The sequence below is a fragment of the Quercus robur genome, chromosome 2, assembly GCF_932294415.1.
Source record: "Quercus robur chromosome 2, dhQueRobu3.1, whole genome shotgun sequence".
In the NCBI taxonomy this organism is placed as follows: domain Eukaryota; kingdom Viridiplantae; phylum Streptophyta; class Magnoliopsida; order Fagales; family Fagaceae; genus Quercus; species Quercus robur.
Genome location: NC_065535.1, coordinates 20,776,918 through 20,788,790, shown reverse-complemented (window position 1 = coordinate 20,788,790; position 11,873 = coordinate 20,776,918). Strand labels below are relative to the sequence as shown.

The 11,873-nt window shown below is 36.3% G+C and overlaps 1 protein-coding gene across 1 annotated transcript; it reads right to left on the bottom strand.

The window, feature by feature from the left end:
- Window positions 1-8,313: 8,313 nt before the first annotated feature.
- LOC126712844 (cytochrome b561, DM13 and DOMON domain-containing protein At5g54830) lies at window positions 8,314-11,783 on the bottom strand. Its single transcript, XM_050412336.1, has one exon. The coding sequence runs from the start codon at window positions 11,455-11,457 to the stop codon at window positions 8,785-8,787; it is 2,673 nt and encodes an 890-aa protein (XP_050268293.1). The 5' UTR covers window positions 11,458-11,783; the 3' UTR covers window positions 8,314-8,784.
- Window positions 11,784-11,873: the final 90 nt, after the last annotated feature.

The following is an 11,873-nucleotide window of genomic DNA, read 5'->3' as shown; positions in this document are numbered from 1 at the left end:
TGAGGGAGTTAATATGGAAGATAAAGAATTAATAAAATGTTTAATCTCACATTAATAAGGAGAGAGACTCTTTTATTAGAATAATAACCCTAATTAATTATATTAATTTGAGTAATCAATTTTGTGAGACTCATTGAGCTTATAAATAGACTAATTTAAACCTTTTTCCAAAATACAGCAACTACAAGCATTTTAATATGCTAAAAAAGTGTGATTCTTGTAAAAAATAAAGTGTTCTTTTTTGTGGAGTTTTTGACTTAAACACTTTATGCAAAGGTTGTTCGAGCTATACAACATTTGTTGGATTGTTGTATCCTGGGAGAAATAATCAAAGAAGGTCTGTACTAGTTATAAACTCAACCAATCGAGAGCTTGAATCTCCTTAAAGAGAGCTAGTGTCACGTCTCATTCCAAATTGTGTTGTGTAATTTTTTCCAAATAAATTTATCCATTTTTTAATACAATTTCTCTTCTACTATTTTTGTTTTTCTTGTATTTGAACCAACAATTTTTATAGTTGAGATATACATTTACATCATAAGAAAATTTTACCGATTTCAGGGGCGGTGCTACACTTTGTTTAGGGGGTTCATTTGAACCCTTGACTTCAAATTTTTTTTTTTTTTACATATATATATATTTTTTTGTTAGTTTAATATTTTAATTTATTTTTAAAAATATTTGTGTACACCCTGACTTAAATATTATACATCTTTATTATAAGAATTTTCGACTTTAAGAGTAAAAGTAAGTGTTTGTGAATTGTAAGTGTCACACTTTAATTATTATAAATTTATATTATATGTGTGTAAGTGTCTAATATTGACGGTGTGTATTTCTTTTCGTTATAATATTACTTGTGTGAATAACGATGCGTGTAGATATTTGTGTATGTGTATAGTATAAATGTAATATAACTTTATATAATTTAATAATTAGGAAATAGAAAGGGTTTGTTACATATGTGTATATTGTTAACATGTTATAATAATTTTTTGTTATAAAGGCAAAAAATTCAAGAAAAAAAATTGTAAAGTTAGTGATTGTTCAAGCATTTAATTAGTTAAGTAGACGCGTAGTGTATTATTTTATGTATGAATGAGCCAATGAGTTTTGTAGGGACACGGTTTACAGCCCAAGCCCAAAATGTGTGGGATTTTGGCCCAATGAGTCCAATACAATAAATTTATAAAGAGTGGGTTGAAAAATTAGACCCTAATGAATTTGACAACGGCTAGTATGGATTTGGAAGATGATCAAATAAGAATAAAGAAGGTAAAGCTGAACGACTTCACCGTTCGAGGAGGTCCAACTTATATAAATTGGTTACAATTGAATACAAGAACAATTTAGATTGCTACAGTGTTCTCTCTCTCTCTCTCTATTTTCCAACCCCTTTCTCATGGAAGGTCATTCACATTATATATCTCCCTTTAGACCATCTTCATCCTACACTTATTGATCATCTGAGCCCTTACTTGAGTACCTGTTCTATCAGACACCCTCTTTGGTTTTCTGTAAGTTGTGGTAGCCAAGACAGTACTGTTCAGAGGTCTTCTCCACATAAATGCGGTCAGAAAAGTACCTGCAGTGCATTTAATGCGGTGGTGACAACTTTCTCTTAGATATTTTTGAGTTTTCTTCATTCTCATATGTTCATAAGGCATGTCCCTATCATTGGAGTTTCTTAGAGGGTCACTCTAATTGCCGGAGTACATACTTGAGTTGTATTCATCATATCCGAGGAGGAGTTCCTCCTCAGACCACCTTTCATTCGTTCTTTATTCATGAGACTTTAAATTGAAATTTATAATAACTATTTGTTCCTCCTCAGACCATCCAACCTCCTCGGATAAAGCCCAAGGCCCGATGCATGATTCTGGGCCCTTAACCCTACAAGTTTAATTTATTCATTTAGTTTAAAATATTTTTATAAAAATAATAACAAATTAATAATAACAACTGCATAAAAATAAAAATGTTAGACAAACTTAATAAAATAAATTGGCTATATAACTACCCACATTGGCAATAAATATTAAATACTTATAATGAACTATCATGTAACAATTCGAAATTTGAAAACTTATAAAAGGAAATTGTAAAACTTTTTTTTTTGTTGATAATTTAATATATTTAAGTCCTCTTTTTATTAATTTTTTTTTTTAAAAAAATTAAGTTTCTTAATAACCCCCTAAACAAAATTTCTAGAGCCGTCACTGACTGATTCAAGACATATATGAAGAATGTATGGTCTTTGCTCATATATCCTTAATGGCTGAAATTAAAAAACCATCTCCATAGATATGATACAATACTTCTTCGAAAATGCATGCATTGTCTATAACATGAAATTCACATTTGGCTAGAATAACATTTCTATAATTATTTAAGCTTAATTGATTATTTTGAAGCGGCTCCTTGCACTTTTTGACCCCTTTTTTAATAGTTGGAAAAAAATATATTATAAAACAGAACATCAAGAGGGAGACAACTAATGTAATCGATGAGAGTAGGCTTAGTCTTTCATACTTTCAGTATAATTTGTATCGTTTCATGTTCCTACAAGACTCAAATCAAATCACACAATTAGGGGGGTGTTTAGTACACCCCACTCAAACACACATTTTCAATTTTTAAACAACATTATATGAATTTCCATACATTTTTTACTCACACATATTTCCACACATGTTTTCAAACACATATACCAAACACCCCCTAAGTTTTTCCTTATACAGGGCAAATTTATGACCTTGAAATAAAATGCATAAGATGCGATCCATCTTTGAGCTAAAAAGCAACAGTAGTATCCATTGATGAGTCTAGAATTTATTACTTGAAGCTATTACAATATGCTAGCCAAATTTAAGAATATGATAAGTTTCAATTAGTTCAACTGGTAAAGTCTCTAATAGTTAAATAAGATATCTAGGTTTCAATCCTCCCATATATCAAAAACCGATTGATATCTTAGTCTGATAATAAAGAGCACAATCATCAAATGCAGACAGAACAATTAGCTTAAGCTATTATACCAATGGAGTTTAAAAAGTTATTGAGGCCACTCTACTCGTCAGTTTTTTAAATTTCCTCACACCTCAATTCCAACCACAAATGACAGAACAACAATCAAATTAAGCTGATGTACTTTGAAGAGTTTCCTTTAAAAAATTAAAATCAGAAATTTAAACTGCTACACCCCAAGTTGTACAACAAAAAATTTTAAGATTTAAACTCTAATTTCACCTCTTCCACTTTCCCATAATTTCTGAGACACCACACAGTCCAATTAAACCATAAACAACAAATTAGAGTCTAATATAGCTGATATGTATTGAACCATAAATAGAAAATTATGAGGGCTCCTTATGACGGCACCACCCAAGAAAATAACAAATTTATTCCCCTTTCTTTCAAAAGATTATGAGAAAAGAATGTAAAATAGCATTTCTAGAATAAAGACATGTGGGGCTCCAGAATGTGATAAAAAACACAGTCAGAGCCCCATCCCTTCAAATCTTTACGGTACCAATACAGGAAATGGCAAAGCAAACAAAAGTCAACATTAAACCCGGACTATGAACTTAATGGGATGAGCAAATACAACTTCCTCCAAGGGCCAATCATGGTGTTAATTAGATGTAAAATAAACAAAATTTCACCATGTTTAGTATATACACACGTTAAAATTACAAAACCATAATGTGCCTATTTTGACCTCAACACATGCAAATGACCACCTTCGAGAAGGTCAGTCACTTATCTAACAAAACATAATGATCATTGTGCAAATGTGTGTAGTTTGTCTTCCAAGTAATTGAACATTGGAGCTCCTTTCATTCAAGTGTTTGGATCTTTATTACCTTTGTGTTTTCAATGTGGCTTAAAGTACATTTATTACATTATTAAAAGGCAATTAAGTAAGGGAAATGCTAACAGATGCCCTAAAGGGAATGGTTAACAATCCATTTAAAGAAAGTTTTTATGGGAAAAGGAAAAAAAAAATTAATGTTTTGATAGCTTTTTTCATTTCTCATAAAAGTGATATCAAAACTTTCCTAAAATAGATTGTTAAACATTGCCCTAAGGGCACTCATTAGTATGACCCATTAAGTAAACATACATAACAAATTCTTAAGGAGCTCAAATGGACTGTCCCCTAAATTTATAACAAATGCTTCCAGTGATTGCAAGGTTGGATCATTGACATTTAGTTAAGCCTATGAAACTACAGGAAAAAGAGAAAAATAGCATGTTCTTTCTAATGAAAATGCTAAAAGCCCTTACTATAAAACAAAAACCAAACCAAAACATCATACTGTGGTCAATTATTAAACACAGAAACATTACAGCAACCATATCAAGAGAAATATTCCTAGGCAGTCAACTCTAGAGAAGGGCAACTAAAAAGCAATTCCCAGCAAACACGAGGATCAAATGAAGAAAATATTGATGGTAAGTGTATTTAACAACTCCTAAGAATAATCACCACTAACAAGAAACATGCCCAAGCCCAACTCAAATAAATTTTGACAAAACGCAAAATTACATTTATATAGTTTTGAAACCATGAAAACTCAAACTTGTTCATCCTGAAATCCTAAAATTGAATTACATTCTTTTTCTAATAATGAGAGAAAAATGATAATAATAATAATAATAATAATAAATAAAAAACCAAACTCACGTGCACCTCTCATGTGCTTCCACTAGCTCTAGAGTCTCTCTCTGTCTCTTGCACCCATTTGATCGTGAATATGGGTTTTGACAGATGGGCTAAAGCCAGAGGAGATGGACATGACCGAAAGAACACTCAAGAAAGCTATCCCATTGAAGGCTATACCAATCAATTGGTGGATTGACGGAGAGAGATCAATCGGTGGCAGTCCATATAATTGCAGCATCTGAAGGGTCTGAAGTCTGAACAGTTTGGATTGACAGAGAGAGAAGCTGTAGAGCTAGAGATAGAGTAACTCCCGAATCCAAGGAGAGGCTCAATAAATGTTAACAGGTGGGAATTTGAGCTGTAGCCCAAATAAATAAAAAGAAGAAGAAGAAAAATAGGTTGGAGGAAAAAATTGATAACCTGGATGATAATGTGGGAAAAAATAGGTTGGAAAAAAATATTTGATGAGTGCTTTTATTCAATTATAGTTATAAACCAATAGTAAATAGTAGCAATTATTATGATTAATAAGTGACAACCGGCTTAGAGAATGTGTGAAGTCATGGGCACTATTGAATATTTTAATATTTATATATTAATATTGGTATAAAAAAAATGATGAAAAACAAAATAAGGAAAAGAATGATGACGTGATCGATGATGTGGCTTAACAAAAGCATAAAAACCTTAAATGTTACACTTCCATTTTTATCTAGTATATAGATATAGATAGATGTGTAAAGTTTTTGTAAGGTAGCACAATATAATCTCACAAACCATATCAATTTATCTACAATTTTAACCACTAAACCATTAGCATAATAAACTATTTTGTAATCTTAGCATTTAACATAAATTCATAAACCACAAACTAACCAGCTCAGTTTTTCCCCACAAAACAAAAGCAACTAACCCCAGGTCCTGAAATTAAATGAACACAAAGAGTCGGACACTAAATTCAACAAACACCTTAAAGCTCAAAAGCCATATAGAAACTTCTCAACTACTACACAAATGAGAACATGATACTTTACCAATTAATTCCCAATCCAAAAGGCAACCCGACATTCAAAACGAACTCAACAATACAATTCAATCAAAAACTCTCCCACTAGACAACAACAATTTGAAACATGAGTTAGCTATAAATTATGATCAAAATCATTACTTTACCTCTGAAACCAATCAAATTACATCACAATCAGGATTATCTCAGCTCACCTTGATTCAAGGCATGTTTACAAAAAACTGTGACAACAACACCAAAACCTCTTAAAAAAAGAAAGGGGTAGGTGGAGAAATTGGGAAAAACCCACCCCCTAGAAAGCAGTTCTCATTGCCAATTTAGCATGAGAATAAATATTTTCTTTTTTAAGTAATTTTATCAGCTTTCAGAATTTTATTCTCTTCATTGTCCTCATTCAGATTATTCTTTTTCTTAACAAAGTCAAATGAAGGATTATGTTTTTATTAACAACCCCTTACCTACCACTAACCTATTTGTTCATCTTTCTTTTTTTTTATTTTCTTTTTATTTAACAGGAAAAATAAATGATGGGGGAAAAATCCAACTATGTAATAGTTGCAGACCGTTCACAATTAGGTCTCACAAGGAGGTGCCGCTAACTTGTGCCATGTTGCGTCCAGCTTGAAATTTGACACAAGCTAATTTTCATTCTCTTTTGGAAAGGGAACTCAAATTAGCGAACAGTAAAAAGGCAAGGAAAAAATTCTGTTCCGTCTCTCTTGTTTGGGTGTCATAGATTTACTTCATATCCAGCCACTAATGAACTAATCTACAAAACCAAAGCCCTAAACTTATAGTTTTGCTTAAAATCAAACAATTATGTAAAGAGGAAACTGCTGTGAAACCATTGAAAAAAATTGGTTTAAAAGACCTACAAGACCTCTAATGGTTGAAGGGCCAAAAGAAATCTTTGTCCCTTACCCTTACTCCCTCTTTCAATCAGCATCAAAATCTGACAGTGAACCTGATTCAAACAGCATGGTCTCTATGGTAAAATATGCATACCATATGATTATTCACTAACTGACAACAATCAGATATACATATGAAATGAAAAAAACAATAATAAATAAGTGAGAAACCCAATAATATAATAATAACACATAAGTTTGTTATTGGAGAAGCAGAAACCAAAAAACATAGCTTACCTTCCCATGTGAACAGCAGCAAGCATTTTTATGGTGTTCGCTCAGAGTCCCCACCGGATTTTCAAACAATAAGGAAGTTTCATCTACCCCCCAACCCTGGTTCTGAAACTTAAGAACAAAGGAGCTCCCAAAACATCTAGAGAAATTAAAGTAAACTGATATAATATTCAGATTTCTGAAAAATAAAGAAGAGGAACACTTCTAATATCTACATTAGTCCTAAAACCAGATCCAAACCGAAAGAGAAACAACAACTACTCAATTCAAATGACCACTGCTGTTCACATGATTCAGTCTATGTCACAAGAAAAATACATGGAGTCCCCATCATGCATGAAACATAAAGGACTAAATTTAAGAATTTGTAAGACTTTTTTGATAACTACTAAATTTAAGAATTTGTATGACTTACATAGTAAGAAGGGATAGCAACTCAACCATCCCACAGGTTTTCACAAGCTGATCTTGAAGTAGAGTGTCTCAGATGAGCAAAATGGGTTCCAAACCACCCTGCTTCCCTAACAAAGGCACAATAAGAGTCACTTTTTGCGAAGCAATTTCTTACACAAAGGCCCTAAATAATCCCTGAAAGCGAGAGTGGGTAGGAGTAATCGGTGATAGAAAGCAAAAGAAAAAAGTGACTTGAAGCAGGTAAAGAAAATCTAGTCCAAAATCTTGAGTGTCTGCAATCAGCACTGACTTTCTGCTGAAGAATCTGGCAATGACACTCTTACTCTTGTTTTGACCTCCCTTAAGCCTCTAGCCTGTCGTTTAGTATACTATGTTGTTTGACCTCTCTAAAAGCGTTTTATTACACCATAAACAAAGAGGCAAAAACTCTCTTTTTCTATATATAGTAGGATATCAAATCCTGGCCAAATTGACTACCAGGGGGGAAAAATCTCAGTCAAATATCTTCTGGTATTGTATCTTCCACTTATAAATTTTTCTTTCAATATAAGAAAACTTTCCAGATCCCGTGATAATTACATCATTTTAACTTACAAACAAGTCATCACATCTGAGGATCACTTCCAAAGTCCACAAAAAAATTTCATATTTCTGTCCAAGTAATTCACAAGGCAAAATAAATTAGATAAGGCTTCTGTCCGATACTCTAGTACACTAAACGGATAAGAAAGTCAAACATGACAAATATGAGACTGACACATGGTCAATTTTAGACACGAGTTATATTCGTGTTTGGAACACTGTTACATTTGTGTCTAGAACACTGGAAGCAAGTCAAAAGCAAATAAATACTATAGGAGCACATACATATTCCCTGATGGCAAATATTGTAAATGCCACAGGTCATACATCTAACTAAAGATTGGAGGATTCAATTGGAGGGGGATATTATCCCTAGTCTTATTACACTTGCAACAAATAATAAAAAAAATTCTCTTGTGGCAACAGTAGCAACCAAAACCAAAAAACATACACAAGCTTGACCTACAGGAATACCATTTATGATCAACTAAATTTCAATTTCTAGTAGAATGCAATGGCAATGCCTGTAAAACATTAAGTATCATTGGTTAGCATCTCATAATATACAGCAACAACAACTTTCATTTTAGCTAAAGAAACTATAGCTTTCAAAGGTGTGAAAATGACACCCCCTAAATCTTAACATACAGAAGCTAAACTAATCCACATTGCAAAGAAACTCTGCTCTCAATTAATGAGAAAGAGAGAGAGAATAATATAACCTTCCACTGTGTTGAGATGTATGAGTATACAAAATACGTGTTGCAGGGTTATTATCTTCAAGATGAACGTTTGAAAGCAAATATAGCGAATACTGAGTAACCCCCTCACACTGCAAAAACCTTTCATGCAAATGAACAAGCCGGCTAACCTGTGTATGAGTAACAACAATATCAAAACTGATGTGGAGTGGTGACTGTATACCAAAAAGTAATTTTCTAACATATCTATCTGCTCATAGGTTCTAATTGAACTTCCATTCTTCCAGATTGTTGTGACTCTTTTTCTGCTAGAGTTCCATTTGGGCTTAAAAGATCATGAGAATCATCTTCATCATGGTTACCCAACACCCAATTGCTTCTTCCAAAAATTCTCTCCCTCCTCCGACGTTTTTCACGGAATTCCAGATACACGATTATCAATGCACCAACCAAGAACCAAGCCATTAAAGCCCAATTAAGTCCATGAACATTTTCACCACCATATCTTTCTCCTAAATGCTTCATTCCACTGACGAGTGCTGCAATACCGGCAACAATGGCAGATCTGCCCAAAATGACATGGCCATACTCCCAAAGAAGCCTTTGCGAGGTAACCTCCTCCCCATTATCTGGTTTTTTAGGCCTTAGGTACGCATTCACTGGTTGTACAAAAGCCAAAACAATTGCTGTAATTCCAAGCTTAACATGTAATGAACTAACATAGAATCCCCTAAGCTCAGCCACTGCAAAAAGAAGGCCAAGGAAGACAATTGCCAAACCCGAGTACTGCAAGTAAACATGAATCTGGTACCAACCATCACCCTTAACATGCTTTAGGTACCTAGCTGCCAATATTCCACCAGGAAGCAAAATGCCCCAAGCCAGAAACATCATAAACCCATGTACAGCCAATACCGGTCGTAAATCCTCTTCTGCCTCTGCAGAACCACGCATAAGCTGCACCCGAACAGGCCTGCTACTTGTGACGGAATGCATATTTCTCTCGCTTAGACTCCCATTTGACCATTTAGCACCCATTGCCCAGATAACTTTAAGAGGTGTTGTGGGATCAATAATGTTATTACACTCCAACCTTTTATGACCATGACCACAAGACAGAGGTTTCAAGGGACGTGTGAATTCCAGAGTGATGATACCACCCTCTGACTTGCATCTCACGTATGTCAAATTCTCATGAGTCGGATGCACACTCACTGCATCCTTTCCATCAATCCAATACGTGCTTACCCGCCCTACCCCGTCCTCATCCATCCAACCCACATAAGCATAGCTATTTATCATTCCAGTACCAAATCCAATTGCAAGATAACCACTTTTCTTCTCACCACGAGCTGCAATTGATATTGATTCCTCCGACAAAGTCCAAAAGAATGTAACTTGCTGATCATCCAAAATAACACTATTATTATACATATCAGGCAGACCCCCATCAACCACCTCCACTCTCCACCCCATTTTCTGTTGATACAAAGACTGATAGTAAACTTCATCAGGCGTATTCCTATCCGGCGTCCACACTAACTCCATTGGACTCGCTTGAACTCCCTCAGCACTCGCCCCCCCTGAATAAATCGTCTCATTCAAACCCCTTAATGTAGCATTCCCACCAATTGAATCCGAAGTAATATAAAAAGAAACATCATGTCCAGCTTGAATTGAAAACTTAACCCGCACCCCACGCTCAACTCTCAACACCGGAGCCTCCTTCTTGTTAATGTAAAACACTTTAGCCGGGTTAGGAGGGTTCGGGTAATGCAATGCAGGACCGGACGCAACCACCAGCGGAGCATTAGCATCCGCAATAATTATGCCCTGATCTTCCTTATCCTCTGAATTCAAAGGACCCAAACAATCATCAACTGGGTCTGATACATTAAGCACAAAATGCCCATAAAACCCACCATGATTTTGAGGAAGATAGTAAGGTCTCAAAGTATCAGGTGGCCTTATAGGCCCAACTGCCCAAATCACCGTTAAATTCTCAGTATGATTCACCGGCAAATCATACTTGTCATCAACCGAATTTAACGGTCTCCGATACCGAATAAACGAGACCCCATCAATTCTACGCCCATAAACCAACTTGGTATTGTTGACGAGGCCAACCGGGTCGGATCCTTCGTAAATGGTGTCGGGGCAAACGCCTTGTACGACACCGTCTTTGTTGGTCACGCACTCGCTGTAGTTCGTGATGTAATAGTCGTCCACAAACGGCGTGCCGTCTTCTCTGAAACCCGCCACCGCCACGTCGGATTTGATCATGGGCTGCGAGGTCGAGTTCGGGTTGGCCCACCCGAAAGCCATGTAGTCCGTGATCCCGGTCGCCGCTTCCAACCCGATATCGATGGAGTCCACGTCAGCATTCAAAGTCCACCGAATCCTGTACCTCTCACTCAACACCTTGCAATTCTCGAACATGGTCGGCTCGGTATGGTTGCGAGAACTCGGGTTCGAGTCGGGCGACGACCCGGCAGGAGGGACTTCGAGGACGACGTGGCCGAAATCTGAGGCGGTGGGGAGGTCCCAAACGGAGAGGACTTGGATCCGATCCCAGGTGACGTTGCTTCTCAAATGCACGACGAAGGTGGCGTTGGTGTAGGTGTCGTTTAGGGTTTGGTCCGAAACGACGAAGCCCTTGGCGGTGAGGTTTGCGAAGTCGGGCGCGACGGAGCCCCACCAGTGGACGTCGGATCCGGGTAGCATGTCGAACTGGGAGACCCGGAAAGAGCAATCGTCGAGGATTGTTAGGGCGCCGCGGAGCTGGTGCTGGACCATTTTGAACTCGGATCGGAGGCCCACGAGGGGGCTGGTTTTGGAGCAGGTGGGATTCGGATCCGCATGGCAGAGAAGGAAGAGAAATAGAAAGAGAAACCCCAGGAAGATGGGTTTCTGAGGCATGAGATCCCGGATCTGGTACTGGGTATGATCCGAAATTCGAATCAAATAGTTGAGAGGGAATGATATGATTACCCCGATGGGTTGATGAAGGAGAACTGAGGTGTCGCCGTCGATGAGAAATGAGTACGAGGAAGTTGGCGAACTCTGCGTTTTGCGTGGGGTGGGGTGGGGTGGTTCTATTTGTTTTTTCTTTTAATTGTTAAGCGAAGAAGCCACGTTGTTCTTGGGGTTGGCTTTGGAAGCAAAAGACAATTTCATTTGGAATTAGGAAGAGACATGGAAGCTGTCCAACATTATGCCTTTTTCTTTTTTTAATTTTTCTCCTCCTATGAAGAAACAGTTTGTTTTCTTCTAGTCTAGTCTAGGTTCTTACGAGGGAGATTTGGATATTAATATTACTAGTAGCTAACCCGTGT

What these genes read in the sequence shown, in the direction of transcription:
- LOC126712844 (XM_050412336.1), bottom strand. Translation starts at nt 11,457, where the DNA reads ATGCCTCAGAAACCCATCTTCCTGGGGTTTCTCTTTCTATTTCTCTTC.